This window comes from Myxine glutinosa, chromosome 5 (genome assembly GCF_964187855.1).
Source record: "Myxine glutinosa chromosome 5, kmMyxGlut1.1, whole genome shotgun sequence".
Lineage (NCBI taxonomy): Eukaryota > Metazoa > Chordata > Myxini > Myxiniformes > Myxinidae > Myxine > Myxine glutinosa.
Window position 1 is genome coordinate 31343130 of NC_136265.1, and position 16699 is coordinate 31359828.

Below are 16699 nucleotides of genomic sequence, written 5' to 3' on the forward strand. Positions count from 1 at the left end.
AGTTAAAGTCTCGCAAATCGGTCATCCGTAACTGTGGTGTTAATCACGGTTACGCGACAATATATATATACACAGTGAAACCTTGACTTATGAGTTTAATTCGTTCTGTGACCGAGCTCGTAACTCAATTAGCTCGTTTCTCAAATTAAATTTCCCCATTAAAAGGCATTGAAATGCTATTAATCCGTTCCAGCCCCCAAAAAACCACACCAATTTTTTTTGTTACGTGTTTTTAAATAAGAAAAATGTACTTTATAAATAACAAATAATGTATAAACAAGCACGACCTCGTATATACTGTTCATAATAAAAGAGAATGTTGTAGCGACCCATGGGTCCCCCAAGCAAGACCGGCATCAGAATCTCCTTGCTCCAGCCGGTAACGTCACCGGTCACGTGACCGCCAAAGCGTCCCGCGCGTGCGGGTATAATGAGCTACACCTGTGGATCACGTGACGACCGAAGCACGCCTCGCTTGAGAGGCGTGGCTTTCGGTTTCGGTTTGGGTTTTTGGTTTTGCTTTATAAGGCAGCCCGATAAACTGGCTTTTTAGGCAGTACGATCGTAGTACTTCTACGATATGTACGATTTTGAAGCAGAAGGAGTCGATAAAGGCTATAACGCCAGCCAAGGGTGTTACGATTATTTCAAAGCTATTAGTGTTCCCGAGTTGGTTTTACGAATAAACATCTTCTCGGACGAGTTTGTGCCTTGCCATCCTTTTATCCGTATTCTGCTGGAGTCCAGATTCCTTCAATGTAAAGAAATAAACTGGTTTTATTAAGTGTTGTGGCGGACACGAAAGCACTGACGTGGTGACATCACCCCGCACACCAAGTGGGGGTGGGCCACGCCGGAGAGAGAGGCGTGGCCTCAGGATATAGATGGGGCGCGCAGCCTTGAGCAGCTTAGTGCTGCAGTTTGAATAAAGACTTGTATGAACCTTATTTTATAAACGTGTACTACAATCGATCGTACCTTACAGCGTCTGCTCGCCACGTTCAGCATCAGTACGTCGTCACTATGACTTTACTGTAAGGTAAAGCTTGCTCCTTGCGAAAGCATTAGCGCGCGCAGCATCGCGCTACAGTGTATTTACCTTGAAGATCAGACGAAGATGCTGGCGGAGGTGGAGGAGATAACTTTTGCCCTTTTCGCCACACTTTCCTCGCTTTCACTTGCAGGGCGTTTCAATAAAAACCTGTTCAACGAGGTTTGTTTCTTCCTCCCTTTCAAAATGTTTCGAAAATTCTCCATCTCTTCATGGATAGAGGTCCGGAGCTTTGAAATAATCGTAACGCCCTTGGCTGGCGTTATAGCCTTTATCGACTCCTTCTGCTTCAAAATCGTACATATCGTAGAAGTACTACGATCGTACTGCCTCGCCAAGTCGACAACACGCACACCTCGCTCATGTTTTTCGACGATTGCGTGTTTTATATCCAAGCACATCATCCTCTTCTTCTTCTCAGTACTGCCCTTGGCACTCAATTTCTTAGGACCCATGGTTAAAACTAAGAAATTTTCCAAAATAACGAACATGCGAAAACAAAGCAGCAGCGATATACGGCAGAGATGCTTGCACGGCAAGATAACCACGTGACCGGAACGCTCGTTGGGCCACCTAGTGGCGGGTGGCGTAAGCTCGTAACTCAGATCTCGGCTCGCATCTCAAAGCAAAAAACCGCCCGAGCGACGGCTCGTATCTCGGAAAACTCGTAAGTTGGTGCACTCGTAAGTCAAGGTTTCACTGTATATATATATATATATATATATATATATATATATATATATATATATATATATATATATATATATATATATATATATATATATATGTATGAAATGAATGAATGAGCGTTTTAAGGCCATTTTCCCTGCTAGAGCGGGGGGTTAGCCTTGCGGGCCCCATGACAATCATGGTTCCCTGTTTGAGGCAACGTTTTCATGGCCGGATGCCCTTCCTGACGCCAACCCTTGGTCGCCTCTTACGATGCGCAGGGATACGGTGTACCTATTCTAAATCGGGGTACACACCGTGATCATTCATCCCAGCAAGCTGGTCCTCAATTTGCCGACCTCGGAAGGATGACAGGCTGAGTCAACCCCCCTGGCGTTAATTCAGCGATCGATCAGGATTCGAACCCAGGATCCTAGGATCCCAAGCCGGCACCCTAACCACTAAGCCGACACCAGGGTTAAAGCCATTTATATAGAGTTATTATATTGAAAATGATTTTTTAATACATATCATTGTCCTTTGAAAAGACATTTCTCAACAATTTGGGGTTAGGGCTAATGAGAATGTCTTCTTATTGGCATGGTTAAATAGTTAAGATATATACGTGTATGTATGTGTGTGTGTGTGTGTGTGTGTATGTATATATATATATATATATATATATATATCTCACATCATCTCACATCTACCATCGACTTCCGGGTTCGGTTGCGAGAGGACGCTGGCGTTGCATATTCGCCGCTTCTCCGACTGGATGGATGTACAGGGTCTGCTTCTACTTTTCTGACCTGACATCTCACACCTGTCCTGCCTTTTCACACCCGCACGTGCCGCGTGTTCTCCGGCTGGATAACGGAATCTGCTTTTGATGGTACGGAATACGGAATCGAAAGGCCCGCTCCCGTTGTTTGTGGCCGTGGCCTTGTTTGCCGGTGGCCTTGTGGTCTTGGTGGCCTTGTGGCCTTGTTTGCCGCTGTGGTCTTGATTAGCGGCTGCAGTCGTTTGCCGCTGCGTTTGCCGCTGCGTTTGCCGCTGCGTTTGCCGCTTTGCCTCCTCGACCTTGGCCTCGTACTCGTCCCTTCGCTCCTGCCTGGCATGGCTCTGAAGTACTCCGCCGCAAGGCTTCTTCTGCTCAATACCCGCTCCACCCCATCATGCATCTCTGCCATCAAATCAAATGGACTCCTCCGACGACCCAGGTACATTCACCGTGGCTCCGGTCGCAAGTTTGTTTATTTGCAATCAGGTCACTCCATCCCCGTCCTCTGGTCGGCTCAGCGCACTCTCACTCTTCGTCCCAGCGCACCTGGTCACAGCAACCCACACGATCGCACCTCTTGCCTACGAACCCTGGCTAAATCACCTGAATTCATCCCTGCTGTTCAAAACAACATCAAGCTCACCCTGTTCAACACCCGGTCCCTCAACAATAAATGCCTCATCCTGAACGAATACATCCTGGATAACAAACTGGACTTTCTCTGTCTCACCGAAACCTGGCAACAACCTCTGGACTACTACACACTCAACCTCACCACACCCAATGGATATTCCTACGTCAATAAACCACGCTCGGAGGGCCGAGGTGGTGGAATTGCCGTTATCCACCGTCAAGACATCAAGACCAACCTCATCTCCATCTCATCTGCTCCATCATTTGAACACCTGGCTTTAAAACTCTCTGGTCACACGCAGTCAGTCATGGCTGTCGTCTACCGCCCTCCCAAACCACACCCATCATTCCTGTCTGACTTCTCCTACTTTCTGACCCAGCTATGTTCCCTCTCCCCCTCAATCCTCCTCCTTGGTGATTTCAATATCCACATGGACTCCACTGACTCCACAATAACCACTGACTTCACTGATTTACTCACCTGCTTTAACCTCACTCAACATGTCGACTTTCCTACCCATATCCGTGGTCACATTTTGGACCTTGTCTGCTCCACTGGATTAAATTTGCACCATCTCTATGGCTCCGACCTCACCCTCTCTGACCACTTAGCCATCACTCTGACCATCAACATCCCCGCCCCAACACCAAGGCATTATCGCACAATCAACTTCCGTAAGCTAAACGCTCTTTCACCTACCTCATTCTCATCCACCCTCTCTGAAAAAATGTCCACTTCTCCCTTCATTGACCTCCACACCCCTTCCGACCTCACTGACTACTACAACCACACTCTCTCCTCCTGCCTTGACCAGCTTGCGCCTGTAAAAACCAAAACAGTTTCTTTCACCCATTCTGCTCCCTGGTTTACCCCTGAACTCCACCTGATGAAAACTCGTGCTCGCCAACTTGAAAGACTCCGCAATAAAACGGGTCTCACAGTTCACTCCCAAGCCTACAAGGACCACATACAACACTACAAAGATGCCCTCTCCCGCGCCCGCTCTGCCTACTACTCTCAAATTATCCACTCTGGCTCCGGAAACCCAAAAGCACTCTTCTCGACAATAAACAAACTCCTCCGCCCCCTGAACACCACCACCCAGTCATTCACAGTAGACAACTGCATCTCCTTCCTCTCTTTCTTCCAACGCAAAATTGACAACATCTACAACAGCTTGACCACCGCCGCACCCGCTCCCCCTCCAACCACCTGCCCCCCCTTGTCCTGCCATCCCCTGTCTCGGTTCTCCCCAATCTCTCCTACTGACCTCTCTGAACTCCTCATAGGAATGAAAACTGCCACCTGCACTCTTGACCCCATCCCCTCCAGCTTTGTCAAAGCCTCCCTCCCTGCTCTCTCTCCACTTATCATTGCAACAATAAACTCCTCCCTGTCTACAGGCATCGTCCCACCTTCCCTCAAAATTGCTGCTGTTACCCCCATTCTAAAAAAACCTGGTCTAAACCCTGACACCCTAAACAACTTCAGACCCATCTCCAACCTACCCTTTCTGTCAAAAGTTTTGGAACGCGCTGTAGCCACTCAACTCAAACATCATCTCTCTGCCAATAACTTGTATGAAACATTCCAATCCGGATTCCGCTCCAACCACAGTACTGAAACTGCTCTCCTCAAAATCACCAACGACCTTCTCCTCTCCTCTGACGCTGGCAACCTCAACATTCTCGTCCTCCTCGACCTCAGCGCTGCCTTTGACACCATCGATCACACTATCCTCCTCACCCGACTTGAATCCACCTTTAACGTTACCGGCACTGCCCTCTCTTGGATTAAATCATACCTCTCTGACAGATGCCAGTTCATCTCCATCAATAACTGCAAATCCCCCACTGCTCCCCTCCCCCAAGGTGTCCCCCAAGGTTCAGTTCTTGGCCCCCTCCTCTTCATCCTTTACCTGTCCCCGCTCGGTCACTTAATCCGCCGTCATGGTCTCCAATTCCACTGCTTCGCCGATGACATCCAGCTTTTCATCTCCACCAAGTCCGTCTCCACCGACACCCACTCTATCCTGACAAACTGCATCACTGAAATAAAATCCTGGCTTCAAATCAACTTCCTCAAGCTTAACTGTGATAAATCTGAAATAATCATCATTGGCCCAAAAACGCTCACAAAATCCACCCATAACTTTGCCCTCAACATCGACGGTATCCCAGTATCCACCTCCCCTCACATCCGGAATCTTGGCGTCATCTTTGACCAAACCCTTTCCTTCGACAAATACACTAAACAGATCACAAAGTCAGCCTTCTTTCACCTGAAAAACATTGCCCGTCTCCGCTCATCCCTCTCCTCCACGGCTGCAGAAACCCTCATCCACGCCTTCATCACCTCCCGTCTGGACTACTGCAATAGCCTCCTCTATGGTTCACCCTCAAAAATCACCAATAAACTCCAATACATTCAGAACTCCGCTGCCCGTCTACTCACTCATTCCCGGACCCGTGACCACATCACCCCCGTCCTTTACAAGCTTCACTGGCTCCCCATCCCCCAGAGAATCCAGTACAAAATCCTCCTCTTGACATACAAAGCCCTCCATAACCTGGCCCCATCCTACCTGGCTGACCTCCTCTCCAGACACACTCCCACCCGCAACCTCCGCTCTGCTGGTACCAACCTCCTGACCCCCTCCATCCGGACCAAATTCAGATCCTGGGGGGACAGGGCCTTCTCCATCGCTGCTCCCACCCTCTGGAACTCACTACCTCACACCATCAGAGACTCCTCCTCACTCACCACATTCAAAACATCACTAAAGACCCACCTGTTCAACGCTGCATTCAACATTCAACCCACAGCATTTAACCCCTGACTATCTCTTCTCCTTCTCCCTCCTTTTGCTTTAAATATTTCCCTATTGATTCTTGTCTTGTCTTTTTGATTCTTGTCTTATATATATGCCGTATATCGCTGCTGTTTGTTTTCTTGATTCTTGTCTTTTTGCAATTGTTGTTTTCATGTATTGTTATGCATTATGTTTTCCACTCTGTCAAAGCGCCTTTGGGCTTCTGGAAAAGCGCTATACAAAATAAATGAATTATTATTATTATTATTATATATATATATATATATATATATGTATATATTATATATATATATATATATATATATATATATATATATATATATATATATATATATATATATATATATATATATATATATATATATATATATCAGCAAAATTGGAATAAACCTCAGAACCAACATAAACCTCCTTTTGACATGTTGACTTTCATCGCAAGGTTTTTTCATTTTCCATTTTCATTAGTGGGGTGTCTAAAATGTATTGTAGTAGTCTAAAATGTAGTCTAATGTCTAAAATGTAGTACATGGAATCCTAAAACATCCATGAGGTTTTATGAGAATATGTTCACATGGCCAAATCATTTTCCCCAAATTAACATCGAAGCTAGTGTTAAATGATCATTGTCCCAAAACCAATTTAATGCGGAGGAAAAAGCTGATGCAGGAGGAGAGGTGGGGAAGAGAAGGAGAAGCTGGCACAGGAGGTCTATGTTTGTGAGAATACATTAAATCATTTTTATTGACATGGTCAAATAGTTTTAAAGTCAATATTATTAAACATTAAGGGACATTAATAGTAGGAGACCAGCCTGTAGGTCCCGTGACCAAATTCTGGGAACAAAGGTTTGAAAGTGTTTTTGTGTTCCCTGATGAATACCGAACAATTTTGACTTGGGCTGCCCCCTTGAAAATGTCAGGCATTTCCGGGAAGGGTCAACAAAGGTCAAACAGGGGTCAAAATTCAAATATATTCCAATCGTGTCGATATGCATATCAAATTACTCGTCTAGTCATGAGGATTCCAAAAATGTATAGTTTGTTATACCTCCGACCTTAAATGAGGGCGCTATGGTCAAAAACGTCGAAAGGTCAACGCACTTTTGACTGGCGGTCAAATTCACCAACACAGTTAACATTGTCCGATTCTAATGATTTTAGTGTCTAATAATATGTTTTCTGACATGGCAAATTCAAATAAGCAACTTTTAAAAGTAAAGGTGGTTGCCATAACCTTGAAATTTCAAAATGGCTGGCAAAAGGGCTACTGAAAGACTTGAATCAGGATCCTTGGCCAACAATAACACAGTTATTTCTAAACACATTGTCCAATGATGCTTATCTTGCTTTATTGCCCAGTTCATCATCCTACTCAGTGTCATATCCATCAGAATCAGTCAGAATCACTGTTGCAATCACTAGTATCTGAATCTGTGTCAGAGTCTACAGTGCGGTTTGTTCTGGCATCACGTAGACGTTGAGGTAGTGCCGGCTGTGAATACCGTATTGGCAAACATTTGCCCTCTCTCAAGCTCCAACCATGCTGAAGGGGAGATGATGGAGCATCTGGATTCATAAAGTTTAACATGATGAATGCCTGATAGTTGGCCCGTGTTACCTTCAAATTATGTGAATCTGTATCAGGAGGAATCCTGAGAGTCGATTTCCTCTTCATCCCCTCCCACTTTTTGGCCCGAGCTTCTGCGAGTGTCTTGCTTGATTTATCCTTGTATGTGTATTTGATGGTATACTGCTCTAGCTGTTTAAGAGTTTGTGATGTCACTGGGAGACATTTCCCAAGCCCTCTAAGTAGCTCTCGTGCCTCTTCTGACTTCATTGTGCTGTCAAAGACTGATGGTTTTCCACGGCCATAGAAACTGGAAATAGCATCTGCACCAGTGTGGATGTGAAATGGGATAATGATATCACTAATATCCTTATCAAGGAGTGTTGCGCAATCAATTATGCTTTTCTTCCTTTTCAGTCCTAGCATACCTTCAATTTGATGTGCCACATACGATACTAAAACCAACACATCTGTGTCTTCTGCATCAATGACAATGGCATCCTTTACTCCCGACTTTCTTAGTTGGGAATATATGTACAACAGAATGGTGTCTGCTTCCATATGCTGACATGTCAACTCAACGACCTCATCAGTGGACAAATCACTACAGCGTTCCCTCACAGAGTAAATAAATCTGGTATCTGGATGTTGGAGTAACAGGGTTTTGAACTCAGTCTTCAGAAATTGCTGCAGACGAATTTTGTTTCCTGGGTTCTTGAACATGTTGTTGAAGTGCCTAGGGGATGGCAGTTCATCATTTCTCTTGATGAAAATATTCCTGGTCCCACCAACAAAAGGCAATTCACCTGTTCGCCTTTCATGTTCACTATCTTTGATGCTGTGTTGTAGATCATATGGGTCATTTACAAATATTATCTGGGAAGCCGTAGGATGGCGTTGGACAACAAGGTTAAACATTTTAGCAGCATAATCGCCCCATGTATAAGCACTTTCGTCTTGCTTCTCTCTATCCTCAGCAGATGGGGTTGATAGCCTCCAAATGAACCCCATATCTACTAGTGCAATGTATCTATCCCGGAACTCCAGTTCAATAAAGTTGAACTTTTGTGCCAGTTTACATTTTTGCCCTTTGCGCATTGTTCCATTTACATTGAAGATGGGGAGACACTCTTCTGTCACGCGGTATTCCATGACTTCAGATAGCACTACACCATCATCTAACTCTTGTGCCAAAGTGATGATCTCAGCCATGGCTTTGTTTTCCATAGCATCTGTTTTTGTGACCTTCTGTTTTGATGCGTCTTTGATAACTGGTGGTTTGCTGAAGCTGTGTCTGCTGTTTCTGTGTATGGTTGCATCAAACTGTTTATCACCAGAGAACTTGCGCTCTTTGAAGAATGATTGCACTAGAGTCTCCCCATCCTCATGTGCTGAGTCAAAGTCTTTGACAAGTGCATCTGATGCGACCATTCCTGACTGGAGCGACCTCAAGATAGGCTGTATAAGGTCGAATGGGTCACAATCAAATTCCGTGATGCAATTGTCTAGATCTTGTACACCGCGCTCATCCAGCAACAACCTCGTTGTGGAGTTCTCTGTGACCTTCAGATGATTTGGTGAGGTTTGCCAATGCATGTAGTGAACTTCTAACTCTATTCACAGAGTTGACGGTTCTTGTGTGAGTCAACAACATCTTTTCATTTTTTAAGATGCGCTTCCAACCTGCTTTCATCTTCGACCCTTTATTCATGGTCATTTCTATCCAGAGATCCAGGGGTAAGCACGAGTACGGTTTCCCGGTCATTGATTGCGCGAATAGGCCATCTCGCATGTACCTTTCTTTTTCTTCGGGGAGACTGCTAATCTCAAGCCAGAATTCTACAAGCCATCTGCTGTATTGTCGTATATCCGCAGCCATGGCATCATCATTCGGAGGGATGCTTTGAATGAATCCCAATCCTGTGTCCTCAGGGCGTATATGTTCATGATCAGTATTTCAACCATTTCCATAAAGCTCAACCAGAACCTTGCCATAGGGCTGTCTGATTTCCCAACACTCTCAAATGCTCTTTCTACAAAGGACTTGAACTCTGCATCCATCAGGAAATCATCTGCGATGGCCTGTAATTGTTCTTTTGAGCTATTGGGTGGACTTCCAAGAACTTCCAACTTTGATTTGAGCTCCGATGATAGCTTCAGTCCCTCGCTGACCCCGCGAAAAATAATCCTGCGAATGAGCACCTCATACATAAGTGAAAGGCACCTTATGCCTCTGTTGTAGTGTTTACCACGAAGTGCTTGGTCAACTGATCCTTCTGAAATTATATCGGCTGCCACAAGAATTTCAGATAAACCTGAGCCATGGAACCGCTTGTTTATCGCCAATATGAAGGAAATGTGAGCGTGGAATGGACCCAAGAATGGAAGGATAAGTTGAAATTTCTCAGGATTCTCATTTTTCAGCTGGACAATAAGGGCATAGACTGGTTGGTCGCCTACCAGCTGAATAAATGGCATTGACTTGCACTCGGCTGCGGTGACCATGCGACACATAACCTCGTGAACCACTGACTTCTGAGGTGGCTTTGGAAATGTCAGAAAATAGTATGCTGTACTTTTCACCACATACTCATGGATATTAGCCTGGAACCCAGTGAAACTTCCAACTTTCTGTTCATCAGCTGGTATGTTCTTCCCTGCAATATCCAGACGGGCCAACACATGCATAACACCTCACTTTCTTTGCTCATCACTTGTTTGAAGTGAGATATCAATTTCCTGACGAACTGCTGGCTGGCCACGTTTGACGGTTTTGTAAGGATGAATCTTGTATTGTAAAGTACTTAAATCTTTCAAATCTTCAGACTTGGTCAATTGAAGTATAGGACGACCCTCCTCTGAGTCCATTGATGTAACATCATCAGGTTGTACAAACATAACATTGGTCCGGTGAGATGTATCGGCCCCTGTCAATGTATCATCTTTGAGGTCATCGTTATCTAGGATACCTGTTCCTGGAAAACCATCTGCTAACTCGTCAGGACAAGCAACATTTGCTTTGATATCATCCATGGCCCAAGCTTCATATAGAGCAAGAACATCTTTGTAACTTATTCCAAGAGCAAATTTTTTCAAGATGTCAATGATTTCACGACTCCGAGTTAATCCATGAAGAGTCACTGATAACTTTGTTTGGAAGGATGTGCGTTTGCCGGTGATGAACGAAAACAAGAGGGATGCCAAAGCAGCAATTTGTGGATCATGACATGCTTCAGTAAAGTCATTGGAATCAGGATCCTTGAGCCATGTCAAAAGTTGGCGCAAACGTTCATGGGGTTCTTCAATATTTTCAAGCTCGTCAACACGGAGAGGCCAAGATAAACCCACTTCTTCTGTAAATTTCTTTCTCAGACGCCTTGCAACATTGTTTAGTAACTGTTCATCACTTATTCCCCAAGAATAAATGGCTGCTTCAATGTAACTTCCACCAGCAGATGCATCATAGACAATTGTGCTCTGGTTCTTGTGGAAACGATCATGGAATCCAATGTTGTCTTTGAATTCATTTTGAAGCATTTGTTTTATAGTGCTGGTTTTCATCACAGTTTCAAAACCAAAGTTTGCACTCATTTGGTTATAATCAACCAGAAGACCCTGTAATGTTCTTGGCTCATTCATCTCCAGCACAACTGTACGGACATGCCTAAAAAACATCTGTCTAACCTCTGTAAGTCGCACGTTCTGTAAGTGCATTCGGTCACCAGATGAATCAGAATGTTTGTAGTGAGGCTTCACATACTTCATCCAGCAGGAACGATGATAGCGTATTTCTGACACAAAGGGATCAGGGGTAGAATCTATGACAGTTAAAATTCTTTCTCTCATCTGGTCATCTTCCAAGTGTATTGTATGTGACTTGAAGGTGTTCCACGCATTCAACTGTTGGATAATACATAATGTTTTGGAATTTTTCAAGTCTTCTGGTTTCATACACCAAATGCACAGATTCTTTTCATGAAGGAGACCTGTGCTACGTGAAGATCGTCCAGCTTGCTGCTGGTCTTTTGCATGCGTTTCTTGTGTGTCCACTGTTTGTTGTTTCTGTTCTTGATCTCTTTTTCTTAATGCTTGTTGAAGTCCACGTTGAGCTGCCAATGCAGTCCTGCATGCCTTATGAAAATAGACACCATTCGGTCCTGCATCCCAATTGACTGAATCATAAACAGTTCCAAATTTATGCAACCCTTTCCAATCTTGTGCTTTGCCCTTCATGCGTTCCCATGCTTCAGGAGAAATGTTGCTTTTATCTTCATCGCATTGTTCATTACACAAAATACATAGTCCAGATATTTCCTCTCGTTTTCTTTTTCTGTTTGGTTGAGGCTTCAGTACTGGTGTTGACTTTGGTGCTGACATTGTTCCCAGAAGATCTAAAATATAAAAATACAGAGCAGATGTTAGTCTTGATCCTATGGGGATCCTAATCATATTTACTTTACATCAATACACAGAAGAAATGTTTGTAAAAATTACTAGTATGTGGACGTCATGAAACAGAACAAATGACTACCAGATATTCACAGCCCATCATCATCATTTACCTATACACTTTATATGGTACACAATATTATATCGAACATGTGCTCTAAAGAAAAATGATACACATAATTAAAAATCATTATTTTGTTTTAAAAATGGAGTGTTTCAATTGTTCGTGACGTTTCGGTGACAAACATTTAATAATTTCTTATCCATGGGTTTGGGAAAAAAATTGTTGTTTTTGGCTAATTTATGTTAACCTTTTAGCAGCCATTTTGAAATTTCAAGGTTATGGCAACCACCTTTACTTTTAAAAGTTGCTTATTTGAATTTGCCATGTCAGAAAACATATTATTAGACACTAAAATCATTAGAATCGGACAATGTTAACTGTGTTGGTGAATTTGACCGCCAGTCAAAAGTGCGTTGACCTTTCGACGTTTTTGACCATAGCGCCCTCATTTAAGGTCGGAGGTATAACAAACTATACATTTTTGGAATCCTCATGACTAGACGAGTAATTTGATATGCATATCGACACGATTGGAATATATTTGAATTTTGACCCCTGTTTGACCTTTGTTGACCCTTCCCGGAAATGCCTGACATTTTCAAGGGGGCAGCCCAAGTCAAAATTGTTCGGTATTCATCAGGGAACACAAAAACACTTTCAAACCTTTGTTCCCAGAATTTGGTCACGGGACCTACAGGCTGGTCTCCTACTATAAAGTCAATGGGGAAATAGGAGTGTCTCAGAACCATAATTTTCTTACTACTCATCCCAATCTTCCAATGGCCAAGTTTTGAATTCAAGATAAAACGAGAACGGCACTAGGTAGAGTGCATACCTCTGCCAAGCTGAACAGTTCACGTTATGTATCCCGGTGATAGGCCGGACCTCTAGCCAGATCTTAACCAAAATCTAATCGGCTAGTTCTTGTCATCAACCCAACTCATCCATGAAGTTTTGTCATAACCCGTCCAACATTTTTTGAAATACCACGCAATATATCGTTTTTGGCGCTATCTCTCAATTATGAAGAATAACTTTAAAAAAAAAAATAATCGTATCCAGATACAGATCTTCACTAAAATCGAATCAATGTGTCCTTGTCACACAACCAAACCTACCAACCAAGTTTCGTCCGAATCCGTCCATAACCTTTTGAGATATCGTGCTATATATTGTTTTTGGCCCTATCTCTCAATGGTGAAGAATCACTTTAAAAGTTCTAGTATCCGCAACCGGATCTTCACCAAAATCGAATCAATTGTCATTGTCACACACGCAACCTGTACACCAAGTTTCGACCGAATCAGTCCATAACTTTTTGAGCTATCCTGCTCACAGACAGACAAAGAGGAGTGAAAACATAACCTCTGTCCACCTTGGTGGGGGAGGGGAGCGGGGGGGGGGGGGAGGTAATAAATAGCTCACAGTGATGTCCAATCATCTTTTCCAATCAGCTTTATTTGTGTTCAGTCATATATTCAAGGGTCATTTACCTCCTGGTCTTCAGCTGCTTGGTGTCTGGCTTGTCAGGCAACTCCTTTTTATTTAACCTTCTGTGATGTATTTGTGCATTTGAGATGCAAATGAGGTGATGATTTCCAAGTGTGATTAAACTCATGTATTTTAAGTAATACAAAGTTGTAAAAATTTTATCATAAACAGAAAACTTGTTGGGATTTTCACCTGTGTGAATCACTTTATGTTTATTTAGGCAATCCGCATTTGTGAAGGCTTTGTATAAAACAGAGCATTTGGGTGGTTTTCTCCCTTGTTACCCTCGCCAGAGGAGAGGGTATTGCATTTGAGTCCGTTTGCTTGTCTGTCTGTCTGTTTGTTTGTCCGCACAGAATAAATATGATTTTCTCTGCAACCGTTGATCAGTTTGACAGGAATTTTTCATCATAGGTGCAGCTTCGCCTGTAGAATTTTTTAATGATAATTATGACATCATAGGTCATGTGGTACGGGCACCATCTTGGAAAAACCATTTTAAAAAACACCTATATATCTCCGAAAGTGCTGAATAGAAAAAATTGAGACATGGCTCATTGTAAAGAACTCTCCATGGGGAATAAAATATGTTAATGATGATGTCATAGGTCCCTCCATTATGACATCATAATTCGACAAGTACAAAACTTCATCCGATCAAGATGAAATTTCTTTCTTGAGCAATTTTTCGAGGAATAAATTCGTTTCGAAAAAAATAATAATGATGACGTCATTGGTCACATGATTCGGCCGCCATCTTTGTTTTAATACAAAAGCCTTAAAAACCACTGAAAAGACGCCCTGGCGAGGGTCTGCAATTTCTGATTGCTCTTTCAAGTTGATTATTTAATGCTGCTGTACGATGACAATATGAAGCATTTCTTGCAATGAAAACAGTTGTGTGCCTTTCCATCCTCAAGAATATTTTCATGTGTCTTCAAATTTGCTGCCACTTTGAAAGTCTATTCACAAACAAAATATCTGTGCGGCTTTTCTTCACTATGGATCAAATCATGTCTCTTTAGTTCGTATGATAATATGAAGGATTTTTGACAAACAGAACATTTGTGTGGCTTTTCTTCTTTGTGAATCAAATCATGTCTTTTTAGGTCGTACGAGGATACGAAGGATTTTTGACAAACAGAACATTTGTGTGGCTTTTCTCCTGTGTGAATAATCTCATGTTTCTTTAAGTGGGATGGGGACATAAAAGATTTTTGACAAACTGAACATTTGTGCGGCTTTTCTCTTCTATGAATGAAACTATGTCTCTTTAGCTCGGATCTGCATATAAAGGATTTTTGACAAACAGAACATTTGTGCGGCTTTTCTCCCCCGTGAACGAAATCATGTCTCTTTAGTTCAGATCTGCATATGAAGGATTTTTGACAAACAGAACATTTGTGTGGCTTTTCCCCACTGTGAATTAAATCATGTCTCTTTAGATCATAAGAGGACGTGAAGGATTTCTTACAAACTGGACATTTGTGTGGCTTTTCTCTCCAATGATTCATCTCATGTTTCTTGAGATGGGATGGGAATACAAAGGATTTTTCACAAACAGAACATTTATGTGGCTTTTCTCCACTGTGAATAAATTCATGTCTCTTTAGTTCGGATGTGGATATAAACGATTTTTTACAAACAGAACATTTGTGTGGCTTTTCCCCAAGATGATTCATCTCGTGTTTCTTGAGGTGGCATGGGAATACAAACGATTTTTGGCAAACAGAACATTTGTGTGGCTTTTCTCTCCAGTGATTCATCTCGTGTTTCTTGAGGTGAGATGGGAATACAAACGATTTTTCACAAATAGAACATTTATGTGGCTTTTCCCCACTGTGAACAAAAGCATGTCTCTTTAGTTCGGATGACGAGATGAAGGATTTTTTACAAACAGAACATTTATGTGGCTTTTCTCCCCTGTGAATCATCTCATGTACCTTGAGGTAAGAGGAAGATGTAAAGGATTTCTCACAAACAGAACATTTGTGCGGCTTTTCCCCACTGTGAGTCAAATCATGTCTCTTTAGTTCGGATGTGGATATAAAGGATTTTTGACAAACAGAACATTTGTGTGGCTTTTCCCCACTGTGAATGAAATAATGTTTGTTTAGATCGTATGTGGATATGAAGGATTTTTCACAAACAGAACATTTATGTGGCTTTTCCCCACTGTGAACAAAATCATGTCTCTTTAGTTCGTATGAGGACATGAAGGATTTTATACAAACCGAACATTTGTGCGGCATTTCTCCACTGTGAACATAATCATGTCTCCTTAGTTCAGATGAGGATATGAACGATTTTTCACAAAGAGAACATTTGTGTGGCTTTTCTCCACTGTGAACAAAGTCATGTCTCTTTAGTTCGTATGATGATATGAAGGATTTTTGACAAACATTACATTTGTGTGGCTTTTCTCCTCTGTGAATCATCTCATGTATCTTGAGGTAGGATGAAGATGTAAAAAATTTCTCACAACTGGAACATTTTTGTGACTTTTCCCCGCTGTGAGCAAAATGATGTCTCCTTTGTTTGAATGACGACATGAAGGACATTTGACAAACAGAACATTTACGTGGCGTTTCTGTCAGGTGAGTTATATCATGTCTCCTTAATGAAAATGATGTAGTGAAGGTTTTACTACAAAGGTTGCACTTGTGTGGCTTTTCACGAGTATGGATCCTCTCGTGTATGCTTTGCAGAACTGAAGTTTGAAATGCTCTATTGCAAAAAGAACATCTGCGTGGTTTATTTCCCGTGTGAATCATCTCATGTACTTTTAGAAAAGAAGAGGTTGTAAAGCATATTTCACAAAGAGAACACTTGTGCAACTTTTCATCAGTTTGAGTGTTTTCAGGCATCTTCAAGGTAGATGCAGAACTTATGAAGGATTTTTCAAAAACAGCACCCAGCTGCACATGCTCACCAGTGTGCTTAATTTCACATTTCTTCACAGCAACTGAGGTTCTCCCTCTCTTGTCCATATTTCTTTTCAGTATTATGTTGCGTGAAAACGATCGAGCCAGACTTGAACTCAAATTTACAGGATGCTCCATAGATGTCTCTGCAACATAAGAAAGAAAAAGACAAAAACACATTTATAATTTCAAAAATTAATCCAAGCTATGCACTATTCTTTGCAGTACATTTTCAGT

At 42.4% G+C, this 16699-nt stretch overlaps 1 protein-coding gene across 1 annotated transcript in view; it reads right to left on the bottom strand.

Annotated features, from left to right (window-relative positions):
• Positions 1 to 13492: 13492 nt before the first annotated feature.
• LOC137427749 (uncharacterized) overlaps positions 13493 to 16699 on the bottom strand; it is a 46295-nt gene continuing 43088 nt past the window's right edge. Inside the window, exon 5 of the mRNA XM_078777807.1 lies at positions 13493 to 16608. Within this exon, the coding sequence (XP_078633933.1) occupies positions 14501 to 16608 (2108 nt within the window). The 3' untranslated portion in view covers positions 13493 to 14500. The remainder of the gene's footprint in view (positions 16609 to 16699) is intronic.